This window comes from Numida meleagris, chromosome 1, assembly GCF_002078875.1.
Source record: "Numida meleagris isolate 19003 breed g44 Domestic line chromosome 1, NumMel1.0, whole genome shotgun sequence".
NCBI lineage: Eukaryota > Metazoa > Chordata > Aves > Galliformes > Numididae > Numida > Numida meleagris.
Genome location: NC_034409.1, coordinates 50,802,581 through 50,819,630, shown reverse-complemented (window position 1 = coordinate 50,819,630; position 17,050 = coordinate 50,802,581). Strand labels below are relative to the sequence as shown.

The 17,050-nt window shown below is 44.0% G+C and overlaps 1 protein-coding gene across 1 annotated transcript in view; it reads left to right on the top strand.

The window, feature by feature from the left end:
• ADSL (adenylosuccinate lyase) overlaps positions 10-17,050 on the top strand; it is a 28,937-nt gene continuing 11,896 nt past the window's right edge. The window contains exons 1-2 of the mRNA XM_021384655.1: positions 10-13,238; positions 16,703-16,906. Coding sequence (XP_021240330.1) covers positions 13,083-13,238; positions 16,703-16,906 — 360 coding nt within the window. The 5' untranslated portion in view covers positions 10-13,082. The remainder of the gene's footprint in view (positions 13,239-16,702; positions 16,907-17,050) is intronic.

The window sequence follows — 17,050 nt, the reverse complement described above, 5'->3', positions numbered from 1 at the left end:
AAAACAAACAAAAAAATTTAAAAAAAAAAAAAAACAGAAAAAAACAACAACAACAAAAAAAAACCAACACTTTGTGATTGGCTGGTTGATAAGTACCAGTGTGTTCTGGCACATGTAACTGCCCACGTGTGCTTGTTTCTGTGTGAGTGCGTGTGCACATATTCGTGTGTGTGCATTTTTTCTCTCTATATATAATCTTGAAACGCTGCATTGCTGATGGTCTATGGGCTGGCTGGCCATCTGCGTGTCTTGCTTCTGAAAACAAGACAGGCATGGTGGAGTCCCTGTGGCTGAAGCAGAATCCAGTTGGGCTGGATTAAAATTTGTCAGTAAGTTTTTTTTAAATTCATTTTAGCAGGGTGCTATCTCAAGTTTGCAGATCATACTGAATGGGTAGTTGCTTCCTAGCCCTTGTTCTAACCCTGTGGTAGAGCAGAACACTGCCATATCCAAAGGATTTGGTGAGAGGGGAGCCAATGTTGTCTTTTGAGTAGCAGTGTATTTATTTATTTATGTCTGCATGTGGGGTTTTTGTATGGAGTGAACCCTAGAATGTTTGTTATATAATGCAAGCCATTTTTTTTTCTTCTGAAGAGAGGAAAAGGGGAGGAAAGAAAACATTGCCATTTTTTGTGTGACAAGGAAGAATGTTCTTACTCTCTTGCAAGCTTCAAAACCTTTAAAAATAACAAAAGGATAAGTTTCTTTTCTCCCCTAAACGCATAAATAAGCACCCATATTCATTCTTGAAGAATCCATCAAAAGCTTGGAAGTCCAGCCCAACCAAATTAGCCTTTCAATTGATTTACTGCTTGTTTTAAAACTGACAAAACTGAAATTGTGTGTCAGCAAACCGCTGGCTGGCCTGCCTCATCCCCTGAAAGCACATGCAGCTGACTCCCTTCTGCGTCCTTCACGGTGAGCGTTACCTGTGCCAGGCCTCGGTGTATTACAACGCCAGACCATCACTGACAGAAACGTTTACTTACGAATGTTCTTAAACCAGTGTGTACTTCAGACGTTTCCTTTTGTTTCTCTGTGTTGTGTTTTTTCCTGTGTACGTGGTTTTGCTTAGGGAGGTATATAACTAGCAAAGACTTTTTTTTTTTTAAAGTGTTGCACCTTTTTGTTTTTTGTTTTTACTTTTTCTGTACTGTTGCTTTTTAATTTCTGTATTTAAGGAAAGGTTTGGGGTTTTTTTAGCATCAGTGTAAGTAGTACTCTGGGCAGGATAGGGGTGACCTATGTAATCCACAGTGATAGCCAGTGTGTGCGTGCATGTGTGCGCTGGGAACAAAACTTCCGAGACTGCTTGTTGTGAAGAGCCGTAGCAGCCTTGAAGGAGCATCTCTTTACACAAAACCAGAAGTCTTTCAGAGGAAGGCTGGGAAAAGGGGGAAGAGAGATGCCGGTACTTCTCGTGTAAGCGCTAGCATCCATGTGGCGTTGTCTAGCCGTCGTACTGTCTAACAAAGTGCCGACGTTCAGTACCAGCAACTACCTGTCCATTCCAACCCTCAGCGGGAGCAGTTCTCGGTTTTTATTACCTGTCGGGGGGAGGATAGGAGGGTCTCCAGCGTTTTCATTGAAGGATCCAACAGTGTCTAATACATTTAAGCAGGGCTTAGGTGGGGAGGAGCAGAAGCAGACTCAAGTAGGGTAGGGGTGCGTGTGTGTGCGTCTGGGTGCGTGTGCCTGTGGGTCGGGGCGGGGGGAAGGGCTGGGGAGTTTTGTGGTTTTTTTTCAATTCTCCCTTTCTATGTAAACCCAGTGTCACAAGGATGACTGACTGAGGGAAATGCTGCATTTACACATGCCTGTAGATTTGTACACAAAGTGTTACGTGACAGAAAGTATGAGTAGGTTTGTATTTGCTTAGTAAACTGGAGTGTGCAGCATACTCTGGCTCCGTTGGAATATACTTTTCTATCACATCTCCTTCATCCCAGCATGCACAAAGATTTTCTCTTCCAGCTCCTGCTAGCTAGTGCCCCTCGCGTGCACGCATCCTTAGAGCTTTGTTTCTGACGGTCTCCGCTCGAAGCCCAGCTGCGCTCCCACAGGCAGAGCAGGTTCTTAAAAGCCTTGTGCCAGCAGTTCTTCCTAGCGAAGCACCTTTGGCCCGAGTCAGCCAGTGCCCCTTCTCGCCCGTGGTTTGTTCTCCACGCTGGTTCATCGCTGTGTGCCACCCTCACTTCTCTCTCCCAGCCTGCCCTAAGGTCCCTTTTCCTGCACTTTGGGTTAGTTGAGTTCATTGCGATACTACGGTGAAAGCCGGGTGCTAGAGCCCCTCTTGTTTACAAGACGTAATGAGGGATTTGAAATATTTAAAAAGAAAAGCTAAATTGTTCTTCCATTGTAAGCTTAAAGGGAAAAAAAAATTAAAACATACAAAAAAAAAAAAAGACCAAAAAGTGCATATATATATTTTAGATGAAGACTAACTCTGGGAGCATTTAACAGTGTTTTTTGTTTTAATTTTAACATTTTATTTTCCTGCTTTAAATTTGCAAGCATTCTCAGGAATTCTAGGGTAGGAAGCCAGTTTTTTGAAGATGGTTTATTTAACCTTATCCTAGATAGTTGGCTGTTTCTTGTTGATAAACTTTTACAAGTTCCTGAATCTTCAAAATGTTTGAAAGTTTTTACTTTAAAATAAAAAAAGCTAAAAAAATTAATAAAAAGAAAAAGAAAAAAAAATGAAAAAAATCTCCAAATGTTACTGTCAGACCGGGGGGGGTCAAGAATTTTAAAGACTGAGTAAATTAAAACACATTAAGAGAACTTCTCAGTATCAGCAACAGAAATCTGTTGCGATCTTAAGTTGTGGGAGAAGAAGGATTCTCATTTGTAGTGCTTTGGTACTCGTGCAGGCGTGTGCATCTGCATGGAAAAGAGAAGTGTGCGAATGGAAATCTATTACTTTGTTCCCTTTCAATTTGAAACTAAAATATTCTTCCAAGCACCTTTTTAAAAGCAAAGTGAAACTGTAAACCTAACAAAAACGCAGTATAGTTTTGACTGAAAGAGTCCTCAGTGAGGAGTAGCAGCAGGAAATACGTGATGTTGCTTCTTTAAACCACTTCTAAGTAGTGCTAAAAACCAGTGCTGACAGAACGCCGAAGAATGAAGTAGTTTTATCCTGCCTTTCTCAGTACAGAAACAAAGGAGGCAGTGTGGAAAAACTGCAGTAAAATGTACATTAGAAATCAACTTTCCTGTTTTCAGCTATTTGGTCAGTTTTGTCCCCCAGTTGGAGATCTGCTGCTTGCTTTTCTTACCCCCCAGCCCACCCTCAGTCTTTCTGTGTCGTTTCATACGAGGGGAGTAGCTGGTACACTCTTCTGTTCACCCTATTGCTGCTGGCTGTCGGGGCGAACAGTCTTGAGCTTCAGAGCTCGGTGCTGGGGTGCCTGATTTCTGTCCCCCAGCTCTAAGGGTCAGGGGCTTGCTCCTCCTGAAATGGCGAGACTCACACCACAGAAACCGCGCTAGTGCCTTTCTACGTGCACCCTACAGTAAGGGAAGGGAGGGGAGATGAGGCAGTATAGTCGCTTAACGGAAATAAACGTACCCGTTCTTAGAGAAAAAAGAGCATGCAGTGAGCCATGCGATGAGTTACATAGCAGTAGTTGTTAAGATAGCTTTTTACTATTTAAAAAAGTCAGATGCCAAATTAATGTCCTTTTCATATCAGTTGCCCGGTGTTTTTGTGTTGTGCTCTGTGTACATACGAGTGTATATGTGTGTGTGTTGACTCTAATGCATCAACTAATTTGGGAAAAAAGCATATAATGGGCCAGTAGAGGAACGTTCATTTAGGATGTTAAAGATTTTTTTTTTAGTTATTATTTATAAGGAGAAAAATTGAGGCTTTTTGGCCAGAGGCTGTTCGAATTGGCAGTGTCCTAAAAAAGAGGAAGTCTTGGGCTTTGTTTGTCAAATAGAGCCCAGGATGGTGGCAGTCATTTGGAAGTTGAATTGTGCGTGCTGACGGGGTACAGGCTGGAGCTTCTGCCCTCAGCTGCGTCCAAGCCTCCACAGCAGTCTGCTCCATTCCCTGAAGGTAGAGGCCTGCAAACGTTAGTGACCATCTTCTCAGTGATAGTTTTCCAGAACTGTTCTAGCAAAGCCACATCAGTCTTACTGCTTTCCAGCCACAGGTGATAGTTCATTCCTCTCTGAATTACGCATAGCTGCCCGTGATGCTGGCATGGCTCGGTCCTGACATTCCTAACCCCACTGCAAACTATTTCTGAGCATTGTGGTAACCACGCTCATCTTCTGGGGACCACAGTTGCTCAAATGTTGTAAATACTCCGCTATCATTTGGGCTTGTAACAGTAAAAAGACAGCAGGAATAGATGTTAAGTATTCGGGGGCTTTTACAACCATTCCAGGGAAGGAATTGGTGGCAGCATCTTGTTTAAACTGTTGACAGAGAGTAGAGAGCAGGCACTGCGGAAGAGGCATCTTGCTACGTCCTACACTGAAAAATCAGTTTTACTGTCCAAAGCAACAGAGAATACTTCTTCATTTGTTCCTGGTTTTGATTCTTAAGATTATACAGTTTAAATATATATGTACTTTGCAGGTGGTTTTGTATGTGCTGCTTTTTCGTTTTGAATCCTTCAGTGCTACATTTTAGCAGTCTTCTAAACAAGTACGCATTTGTTACTTCCACTTGGCTTGCCCTACCCTGCAGTGTGCATCCAGCTTGGACTTTTTTCATAGGTTTCTTGGTTCTTCATCAGTTTGAGCATTTCCTTTTAGCCATAAGAAAGTCTAATAAGCAAAACAATAAAAAATAAAAGACAAGCGGGTGCAGCTCAGAAATCTGTGTGGAGACTTCTGATGCTTATTTTGGAAAGCAGGTTTAATATGTACGCTGGAAGACTTGCCAGTTTTCCCACTGTTTTTATACTTCCCCGGACATTTACCCAACATTCTTGAGAGTGTCTTTGTTGTAGTTTTTTCCCAGTCGCAGGGTGTCAGGTTTTTCTTACAAGTTTTTTACTTTACTTCAGGTTAAATGGCATGTGTAGAGGGCAAGAATATTAAGCCAAGTGTGTATTTTTCTTTGCAGTATAAACACAGTTTCTCAACAGACTGTGTGGGATAGCAGCGTCAGAGATGAAATAACAATTGAACCTTTATATTATGTTGGCTGCTTTTTTTTTTCCCCCTAACACTGATTTCTAAACATTTAGTCCTTAGAACTTTTTCCTTAATCTTTTTTCTTCCTGAAAATGCTGCCACATCTTCCACTGTTTGTGTCTTGACAGTGCATCCAAACAGGACCGTAAACTTTTTTTGATTCTGCTTTTGCTTCATTCTTTGTTATGTTTACCTTGTAGGCTTCTAAATTTGTTGATGTGCATGCTTTTCCTGTAGACATTAAGAGGAGTACTGTGTTTCTGAGATACCCACATCTGGCCAAGACTGATCCGGGAAATCAGGAGTGATCCTCACATAAATTAGTCCCGCTGACCTTAAGTGAGTGCATACTGCTTAAGTAAGGGCTCTTTGTGTAAGTAAACTTCAGCTGGATCAGGGTCCAGGTAGCAGATGAGGACTTGTTACATTTCCAAAGCAGCCAGCAGACCAGTGTTGCATATATCGCATTCACTGTAAATTGTGTGACCTTAACATACAGGTTTCTCAAGTGGATTGAAATGCTGTCTTTGCAGTAGATGGTTAGCGTCTCAGGGTATGAGTCCTGATGAAGTGAAAGGTAGTTTCTTCCATCTCTATGGAAGATAGGTTCCCCTACAGCAGGAGCAGCTTTCTTATCTGTAAATATGCATGCATGTATTTGTGGGCAGGAAAGTAATACCAGGAAAACTAAGTTGAATTAAAAGAAAAATAAATGCTCTTGAAATGCAACTTTGCTCCTGAAACTGAAACAACATATGCAGAATCTGTTGCTGTGACTAAATTAATTTTTGCACAAAATACCATTTCAGTTTTGTACAGTTTACTTCCTACAGTTTTACAGCGTCAGGAACCTCATTGCCTGATACTGCTAGATCATATCAGTCAGTCCTGCTGTGATCAAAATACAGATGTCTAAAGCCCAAATTATCTTCCTTTTCCTTCACCATTACTGGGCTTCCCAACATGGAAGAAGGCTGTTAGCAGTAACGGGAAAATCTGTAAACCTTCCGTGATGTTGACAAACCCTGCTTCCCTGTTGCGCTGAATTCACATCCAAGCTTAAAGTGCAAACCCGTAAGTGTTGCTGGAGCAGAGCTGTTGGTTGGACTAGAGGGCAGCAGTCTAACTGGAGATTACTGGTTGTCTCGCATGTTTGTGTCCCTCACAATATTTCCCTTAAGTGTCCTGTCACTGTAAACACCAGTGTTGCTGAATTTTACCAAAGTTCCCCTGCAGTGGATAATAGAAAACAGCTAGGTCCATCTTGTAGTGGCTTTCTCCAAACAGAGCTTTGTCTACAGTAGGATTCAAGTGTACGACTACACTGCTGTTAAATCTGAGTCAGGGTCCTGTTAAAATATAGCTCTCTATTTCATGGTGTATGTGGAACTTTAAAACTTGTGTCATAGTGACTGACTATAGCTTTTTAATCCTTATATGAGAACTGATTAAAGATTTCATCTGTGATGCAAAAAAGCGCCGCAGTTCCTGATGGAGCCTATTTTAACTGTCGTCAGGCCAAGATAGGTACAGCTTCATCAGTGGCTTGCAGCATACGGAATCCATTCCCATCCACGGTTTGTGTGTGTGTCTTCATTGAGCTATGCAGGAAAGTTTCTCTCCAAAAATCTCCCAGGATCCAGTGCTATATAAGCAAGATTCTAGCAAATCAAGTGCCCTCTGCAAAGAGCCATTTTCACCGTGTATGTGTGACAGCTGGGACTGGTGACATTCCGCAGTGTTGGGGCTCCTGCTAACTTTGTTGTGAGAAAGGGAGTTTTTTGACTCTGACAGCCTTTCTGTGCATGAATATGGAGCACTCTGGGTGGGAAAAAGCAAAGAATGCATTGTGCTGGCCAGCATTAAGTATTTTTGCAGCAAACATTCTTGGTGGTGGTGGACAGAGGGGGAAAGACTGGAGAAGTCATCATGGATGCTCAATACAAACAGGCAGTGCTTAGCAAGAGATGTCTCCTTGAGCACTAAATGCCTCCTCTTGGGTATTAGTGTGCATAGTTGCATTTGCAGAACTCATTTCCTCCTTGTTTTAAACTTACCTTTTTTTAAACTGAGATAAAGTGGAAGCTTTTCCTGCTACAGATGACACACAACCATAAGTGAACATTTTCTTCACCATCTGCTGTTGAGCAGTAAGAGCAGGTTACACAGCTTGCTAGAAAAGCGATTTTTGTGACATGGATATGATATTACGTGCTTTCTTTCCCCTCCCTCTCCCTGCCGGATATGGCTTACCCTTTCTATATAAGGCACTGAGTGTGTTTTTTTGTTTTTTGTTTTGTTTTGTTTTGTTTTGGAGATGCGTGGAGAAGAAGCAAAATGAAGTGAAAATGCAAGCCAAGGTAGAACAGCCTTACTTTAGGGGGTAGCCTTACAACAGAGCTTTATAGTGAGTGTGCTGTATTCCAAAATATGTAAGCCAAAAACAAACAAAAAGCATTCATTTATGCAAAAAAAAAAATTAAAAAGAGGTGTTGGAAGACTTCTTTAATATGTACCTTCTAAAGGTAGAGTAAGGTCTCACCGAGTGATACGTTATTGTGATACTTCTTGCTGGGTCAGTAGGGATGGGTTGGGGTATAAGCGCTTAATGTTTTCCTCCTTGTATGTTTTTACAAGCAGTAAGATAAATGTGGTATTTATGAATGTGCCTTTGTGAGTATGGTGACTGTCTAGCTGAGGAGACCTCTTGGGCTGAAGGGGAGACAATGGTCAGTTTAATCTTTCAGGAGGTCAGATGTTGAGATTCCAGCCCACTGGTCCCTTCGGGCAAGCAGCATCTTTGGGCTGGTCTCTACACTGCACAATACGTATTCTTATGTGGTAGAGATCGGGGTAGGGGGTGAGAAGGGCCGTCGTGTGATGCACAGAAGCTGTTGCTAGTTTTAGGCTAGTCTGGTGTTGCAGGTTGAGTTTGTATATGTTTTATGTGGCTTCTCTTTATGTTGGTGTGCATGAGTGTGAGTGTGTGTGGCTTTATCTTTTGTAAGCACTGGAGAATTGAAACACAGTGATGTTTGAGACAAATTTATACATGTAGAGAAGATGATGTAGCTTCTGTTAGATAGTGGGTGCAGGCACACTTTTACCCTCTCTGTCCGTGTCCTGATGAGAGAAACAGGAAAATTTATTTTTTTCAACCCGTCAACTTCCAGCACACGTTGCCATTTAAATGAACAGGGTATTACACAAGAAGAAAGAAGAGTTTTTGAAATGGTGAGGTAGAAGTGTTTAAAAGGAAAAAAAATTGAAGTAATTTTTTGTTTCTTCGAAGCTGTTTGTAGCTAAACATGGGAATCTGCAGTGTCTCCTTCCATTTGTTTTTTTCTGATGTTCACCTCTTCATCCCACCCAAAATGAGGTGTACGAGATCAAGAGCTGTTGCTGTAGCCCCTCGTAATTCCCACCCCGAAAAGAAACTCCAGTGGGATCCCTCAGCTCTATTCAGGAAGACAAAAGAGAGGAGAGACTCTGCAGTTTTCTTTGCTTCGCTCTCATTCCTCTCTAATGGCCTTGAAATGTATTATTATGCAAATGTGAATTTTGATACTGAACTTAAGAAGAGGTTGTTTGTTCTTTTTTCAAAAAAAAAAAAAAGGTCCCATATGTGGTCAGCATCGCTTCTTTATTTTGTAAGTGAATTGTAAACTATGCATTCTGCAAAGGGGGCGTAGGGGACAGAGATAGCTTTGCTAAACTGTTCAGGAGTTTCTGTGTCCATGGTATATCCGTTACAGTTTGGGGGAGTGGGGAAGTGATCACTTTGAAAGAAGGAGTTATAAAACCTTTTCAGAATTTGGCAGCTGGACAGAGATTTGGAAAACCAAGGTAGAATGCAAAAAAAAAAAAAAAAATCCACTCTAAACCTTCTGCAGGATTGTGAATTGTAGCCATGCAGTGTTAACCCAGGGCCAGTAGGGTGAATGGGACACCAGCTCTACCTGGGGAACAATCCACCACCTCCTGCGTTCTGGCCCCGGTCAAGCTCAGGAAACACAGCGCCATAGGCGCTGGCTCTTTTGGATTTACTACTTGCTTTCCATTACAGCAGTCTTGCACTCTCCCAGGAGAATCAGAACACAGCTGGTCTGTCTGTTTACACCCGCTTTTCCCTAAAATTTTCATCGCTGCTGCTTCTGGCACAGCTGAAATAGTGGCAGCACAGCTACGGACAAGACAGTGGAGGTGGTACTTCTTCCTAGTGCTGATCAAAGCATCTGCCAGTGCTTTGTCTTCTGGTGTTACCATGTGTGATTTAGCATTAATGTTGGCATTAGATGAAGTTTTGGGGAATGTAGGCTAATGTGTAGACTAGGCTTTCTATTTGAAAGAGAAGATCTTTATTAAGTAGTTGGTATCATAATGGGCAAAAAATGATTTACTTCCTCACGTCTCCAAAATGCAGTCATTGCGAATTGCACGTGTTCCATGAAGCTTGCTGAGCTTCTAGGGGCAATCTTCTCAGAAAAACGTAGATCTCACTGCCCTCTTCATCATCTTGATAGGGACCCTTTGTTGACTTGACCTTCTCCTTTGTCCATGGTACCATGGTACCTGCATTATTCTTGGCATTATCTTAGATGTAATATCATATACCGAGAGATTGTCCTGCCTGTATTCAGTGTTTTCATGCAGCAATTTTATTTTTGTTGACGTTCACAGTACTGTAATAAGTAATAGACTTGATGATCACTCACATCTGTGCCTGCCTTGCAGATGTGATCTTATCAGGGTTCCACTCTGTCAGATTGCCTTTAAAAATATATATATGAAAAAAAGTGAAAAAAAAATCTGAAGTTTAAACTCGCTCACAAAAATACCTCGTGGTACATTTCCCCTTCTCATGTAACCATTCAAATCTTACCTTTTCTTCTAAGCTCGATGGGTTTTTATTTCCATCTGTTATCTCCTTTTCGGAAAAATGTTTGGACTGTTGGTTTTGAGCACAGGACCAGAAGCCTGGAACTCCTGAACTGTAACATCGGCCCTTATTCTTCCCTCTTTGGCCATGGGCAAGTCGTTTAACTTCTTTGCCTTTGTTTTTTCATCTGTAAAACAGGGGTGATAATAATACTTACCTACCTCACAGGGGTTTTGTGAGGATCAACTAGTACATGTTTGTAATGTGCTTTAAAGATTAAAAGCATGATAGAAGTATTAAGAGTTTTTACAGCAAGGTAGTTCATTCTTTTTACATTTTTTTTGCTTGTGTGGAGGGAGAGATCCTATGACACTGTCTGTGATAAAGCCATTAGACACTCAGATCCTAAATAACAGAAGTCAGTGGAGGTTCAGTTACTCGTGTTCGTCCTCTCTTCATGCCAGTTTCCTCCTGCTGCTCTTGTAGGGTTATGCCAGGTTTGCTACAGGTCACACGTCTCTAGTTATACTTCTGGATAAACCTTTGAACTTGAAGTACTTGAGCTTGCTGCTTCTTTCACCAGATCTCCAAGATGGAATCAGTTTGTGTACTTCTCCCTCCCTTTCAGTAGAGGTTTTGTTCATGTCATTGTTCAAGTGGGCACATCTCTTGCCATTGTGAAGGGGAGGCCGTGGCCTGCGGTCGGAGAGAGGGGCCGTCGCATGGAGAACCATGCCACCTTATGCTGCTCCATGAACAAAGGGCAGAGTAGCTTCCCGTTGCCTTCCCCAAATTAATCTCTCAGTGTGTTCATCGGTGACACTTTAAGCAGTGTCTCTCTCGGCCCGCAATACCCAGAAGCCATCTCCAGCCGGTAGGAGACAGGATTGGAGGGAGTGGCCCTCGTACCACAAGGGCGGTGGGGTGGGGCCTGCGGCGGTCAGGGAGCCTTGCTGCTTTCTCCCTTCTCCAACCATGTGGATGCACGTCTCTGGGATGTGCGTTTGGGCCTTTGAGAGCCTGGCCTTTGAGATGCCAAGGAGATGGTGTCTGTGAAACCTCCTGTCTGACACTGCCTGGTTCTTTCTGTGCTGCGCTGCGACCCATGGCCTTAGGGACCTCTCTCCACTCTCGCAGTGTGCCATCCTCTCCATCTCTGCCAGACCTTGAGGCAAGATGCAGCGCTTCTGCAGAGAAAGGAGCTGAAGTGATGCGCGTGCACCCACAGGGTTTCCATACACGTATCTTGCATTTCTGTCGGGCGCACGCAGAGCATCTGCTACGCGATGCTGTTCCTTTCTCAGACAGAAACCAGAACAAACAGCAGCACGACTGCTGATGGCGACCCTGCCGTGTTTACTTTGAATCCAAGGTTAGCTATTTTCCCTCAGAACCAAAAAAAAAAAAACCCTTCTAACAAAGTAACCAAATGTAATCTTCCAGAAGGAGGGAGGGAGGAGAGGCAGTGGTGGGAGCGCTCTGATCTATCCTCGTCTCCGCCGCTCGGCTGGAGATGCGAAATGCTGCTTTCAGTTCCACAAACGTGAGGGATTATGTTTACAAAGGTCAATGCCTTCTACCTGTTCAGGAAACTGGCTGACAGTGGGCATCAGGTGTCTGGCGAGCTTCTCCTCGCTGCAGACGAGCGGTGGGAGAAGGTGTGTTGAGGAGAGGAGTGGGAAATAGGTTCATTTCATCTGTCTTGTCAGCAGAGCAGTGCCACCTTCCTCTCTTCAGGAAAATAAAATTAAAAAAAAAAGGCATAATGAAGGGAGGAGGTTGCAGAGCAGAAATCGGTGATGTCCGAACTGGCTGGATGAGAAAAGGCAGCTTTTCTACTTTGCACATAACTAGGTAACAGGAAGGTACAGCTCAGTCCTCTTGCCTGAAACACTGTCCCCCAGCAGCAGACATCGTAATAATAAAAATAGTGGCTGTGTATATTGATGCTATTTGCAAGTTACCTGTAAGTGTTTTTGGTTGTGTTTGAGTTTTGTTTTGTTTTGGTTTTTTTTTCTTATACTTGAAACAGCTTCCTTTGCTCAGCTCTCACCGTCGCTCTGGTTCTCCTCTCCTTCTCCCACGTGCAGTAACGAGAGCAGAGGCAGGGCAGGGGGACGCAGTGGGGATGGATGGCACAGGGTCCACCACCCAGGGCCGGATCTGCCCCATCCGCACGCTCCCAGGCACCACACTTCCTTCCGAAGGGTTCTCCATGGACACAGAAACTCAGCACTTTAGCAGGTGCTCTTGTACGGCTGGCTGCCCCCCCCTTCTCCTCCTTTCCTATATTTTTATTTTACTTTTAGTATAGTGGTACTTAAAATCACTGGTTCACTTAAAAAAAAAAAAAAAGAAAAAAAAAACCAACAACAATAAAATGTTTAAACTCTACTAATGTACAAATAAGCTGAAATGTTGCATTTTATGTGTATTTTTGCCATAGCAGGTACTGTATTTCTCATGCTGGATTTAGAAAAAAAAGAAAAAAAAAGAAAAAAAAGGAAAAAAAAAAAAAGAAAAAGCAAACAAAAAGGGTGATGTTTTATTGGAGTGTGACAAGTTAAGAGTAATAAGGAAATAAGTCGTCGTCATTTCATTGAAACTGAGAGATGGTGTAATACATATATAAGTTTTCTGAAGGTTTTTTTGGGCTTTTAAACAGCTTTTTTTTTGTTTCGTTTTTATTTTATTTTTATTTTTTTGAAAGATATGATTGTATTATGTGCAACTCAGTTGCTTACATTATAACTACAAAATATTTTTGGGTTCCTGGAAAAAAAGAAAGAAAAAAAAAAGAAAAAAAAAGAAAAAGACTAATAAATGTGTTTGGCTGCTAAGCATTTAATCCTCTGCCTTCCCGCGCGTTTTCTTTGCTCCCCGCGCTGCGGCCTCCGCCCGACGGGGGCGCTGTCTGCCTCCCGCTCCCTCCCACCCGGGGCGCTGCGTTGGGGGCGGGGAGTCGTGGCGAGGCGGAGCTCCCGCCCTTTATCCCCCCGCTGCCGGCGGCGCGCGGCCCCTCTCTCCCTTCCGCCGCGCCGCTGTCATGGCGACCCCCTGCGCCGAGGAGGACCCTCTGGCCCGCTACCGCTCTCCGCTGGTGTCGCGGTATGCCAGCGCCGAGATGGGCTTCAACTTCAGCGAGAGGAAGAAGTTCGGCACCTGGCGTCGCCTCTGGCTCTACCTCGCCCAGGCCGAGAAGGTAACGGCGCCGAGACGCGGGGCGCGGCCGCTGGGAGCTGCGGTCCTGATGGGGAGGAGAGAGAGCTGGGGGCCTCGGGCCGCCCTTGGGGACGGGGCTGCGCCGTGCGGGATGAGCTCGGCGAGGTGACCTCCGCGCAGCCCTTCGCCTCGTCCAAAATAAATAAAGATGTAACCTTTAAAAAAAAAAAAAAAAAAAAGGGGGGGCTGCGCTGCGAGGGGGTGTGTGAGCGCGAGGCCAGCTGTCCTGCCGTCCCCAGCGAATCGCTGCCCGCGCTGCACGCCGCCCCCCTGCTCCCTTCGCCCCCGTTGTGCAAGAGCCGCGCTCAGCAGCTCTGAGGGCTTTGCCCCCCGCGCACGCCCCGCGGCCCTGCGCTGCCGGCTGCTCGGGAGGCGCTGCCCTCGCCCCGTGCTCAGCAGGCGTGCGGCCGGAGGCTTTGGGCGGCCCCGGTTCTGGGCTGAGCTGTCTCACGGCCAAAGCGAGCGGAGCGCTCAGCCCCAAAACCCCGAACCTGTCGCTGCCCTGTCACCAAAGCGGAGCAACTCAGCCGTGAGGAAACTGGGATGGAGAGCTCGTCCGTACCATCGCCAGCTACCGCGTTGTTATTCTCAATGCAGTCAGCGCTTTTAAAATGTAGTTTAAGCCTTTTTTACTTTGAATTTGGTCCCAGGTAGGGGTGTGCATACAGCTAATTATTTCCTGCTTGAAGCACGGTCACTTTTTAAGATGTGCCAACCTGACTCCTGTTGGCGTACCCTAAGGGGAAGATTCGTATCAGGGTTTTAATAGTGAAAACGCTGTAATGTGCCTCAGAAAATAAAAGCTCAAAGGGATAGCTCTGGGGCCGTGCCTGCTTCGAGGTACAGGTGTGAGGAGGCAAAGCAGGCGCTAGGCCAAGCTGTTACTGTTAGCCTGAGGGCAGGGAAGCACTGTGCTAGAGGATGAGTGCACGGTTCCATTGATGTTTTCCTTCTCCTGCAGCCTCATCAACAGCGTGCTGCACCAAAGGTGACATATTAGAAGCTGAAGGTGTTGTTGTTACAAAGCTGTGTTAGAGGAGTGTCTTGCTGAAGCATTACGTGCTGGATATTGTCGCAGTTGAGAAGATGGAGTGAACGGATGACAGATCTCATTTAGTTTAGGAGCTGTCCTACCCAGAACACATGCTTAGGGAGCTTTGCGTGTTTAAAGCATGCTAATTTAAACAGTCATTTCAATTCCAGCAAATAATCATCATCTTTTCTACTGCTGGAGAGTGAAGTACTTCACATGACGTACCTAACAGGAGGAAGCGAGCTGCTGAAGGAACTGATGTGAACTTCTTGGTGTCTGCTCCCAGGCCTTGGGCTTGGGGTTTCTGCATCTCCTTGCTTTGCCTCCCATTGCCACCGGAGCTTTGCTCCCAAAAAGCTGAGGCAGACAGTGCAATTTCTTGAGCGCTCTCCTCGTAGCAGGAGGAGGGATGCCACTATTTTTATCTGTCTCCTCATTCCAGAGGAGTTTGTCTTCTGAAGTCAGTTCTGGCCTGAAAGCGTCAGCTCCTCAGCACCTGTTAGCTCTGTCAGCAAACAGTTTGTGATAGATACAGTCAGAAGTGATTTCCTGAGATTTGTTATTAAAGATGCATAGTGTTTCTTTTTTTTTTTCTATTTTAAATTCATTTGTATTATGATATTCTCCCTAATACCTCATCCTTTATTTTGAGCCTTGAGCTCCTGACCCAACAATAAGTAATTTTAAAGACCAGCAGAAAAATTCATGGAGCTCTTCCTTCCAGTAGGCATCCCGCATCTTTGACACAACCAGTAAAGTATTCTGTGCACGTGGCATCTCAGTGTTTTCTCTCATAAGTATAAGCACCTTTAGTTGTTCTCATTTTTTCTTTCTTTTTTATCTTACATATTCTTTGTCAGAGCGCCTTTGTCGGAGGCGTTCCATATCACCCACCTGCTCTGCTCTGGCCTCTAGCTATAGGAGTGAGTGAACAATCAGAGCTGTTACAACAGCATGTCAGTGTACTGGAACAGCCTCAGAAGAACTGCACCTTAAAAGCACAACCCAGAAAGCCCATCACGGACTTACAGTACTTTGGAGAAATCCCGTGATCTCATTTGGGTACTTAGTTTTCTCAGGTAGACAGATTTGAAGGACACCCGATTGCTTTCTCCCTGAGGTACTGTCAATATTGGCAGAAGGTCATAGGGAAGAGGCCCCACGTCATGTTTGTGGGCGCATGAGGACACTGCTTTGGCACCTACCTTGCATGTATTGACATTGTGACGGTCTGTTCTTGGGGATTCTTTCTTTCTCTATGGTTGCCGGCAAGTGCATGCTTTTCAGAACTGCTCATGGGTGTGTGAGCAAGGCAGGAGATTTTAAGCTCAGCACAAGACTCCGTTGCCTGATGACTTGTCTATGGGCTTTCAGGCAGTTGTGATCTATATCTGAGCACCTCAGAGATAGCAGTCTGGAGCCAGGTGCTTCTCCTTACTCATCTGGACATTCATGGTTGTGTCTACACTTGCAGCAAGGTATTTCAAGTTGTTTGGCTGCTAATTATCTGATGAGGACCCTGAAGACTTATCTGCTTCGCTTGCTGTTTTCTCTAATTCCAGATTCCACATGTGCAAACACCTTTTTTAGTCGATTTGATTCTGAACAGAACCAGCTTTTGAAATGCTTTGTATCATTAATGCTTCCTGGTCAAACAATTACTGCTGTGCAAAATAGTAGCATTTTAACTTAGAAAAAGCAGTAGGACTGAGTTCATTGTGAGACTCACCGTATTAGGAAAAGACATTTTTCTCATCCGAATTAGCAAGATTTATACCAGTATTTATAGTATCTTACTCTGTTTTTAAAACACCTTCCAGAAAAAGTTTAGCAAATATTTTAAAACACAAACTAGGAGTATTTGTCTCCTGCTTCCAGCTCAGGGAATTAGTTTTCCCAGTTTCCAGTTTCAGGCTGAGATGAATTTTAAGGCTTTTGGAAAGGCGCAGACAACCTTTGCTTTCCATATGTTCTAAGCAGTTGTTCTAAGCACACCGTATATGCTTGCAGTTATTTTGATCCAGCTGTGGTCCAGAATTCTTCCTGACACAAGCTATCTTGTGACCTGGTAGCCAGACTGTTCTTTACCCAAACGGTAAATTTCATTAAAAGAAGTTAAAAGTGTACTGTTTTTTAAAATCTCTTTTCCCTACATGTCTAATTTTGGTCATTGTCACGGGGATGTTCTGTGATTGAGGAAAGTGTGAAGCCCAAGAAGAACATCTAAGCGTGAGCAGTGTCCTATTGGAAGAGATTGGAGAACTCTAGAATGAAGCAGCGTTTGCTCTTGCAACTTTTGACTGTGCCCAATTGCCGTGCTTCCATGAGCTGTCACATGGGAGTAAATTGCTTAAACAGCTTCTGTGTCAAATTTGAGTTGCCTCTTAAAGAAAGTTCTTTCCCCTTCGCAGTCACTTGGGCTTCCCATCACAGATGAGCAGATAAAGGAGATGGAAGCAAACCTGGACAACATTGACTTCAAGATGGCAGCGGAAGAAGAGAAGAAGCTGCGCCATGATGTGATGGCACACGTTCACACCTTTGCCCACTGCTGTCCCAAAGCGGCAGCCATCATTCACCTTGGAGCAACTTCCTGTTACGTAGGGGATAATACGGTAATGTCATATTTTCATTTTCCTGCCTGCGGAGCTGGGCAAGACAAAGACATTGTTGCTCACTTAATAGTTCTTTATGAGTAGTTCTTTATTATTTTGCTTATAAAATAATTGACAATCAGTTTTTTTTTTTTTCAGACATTT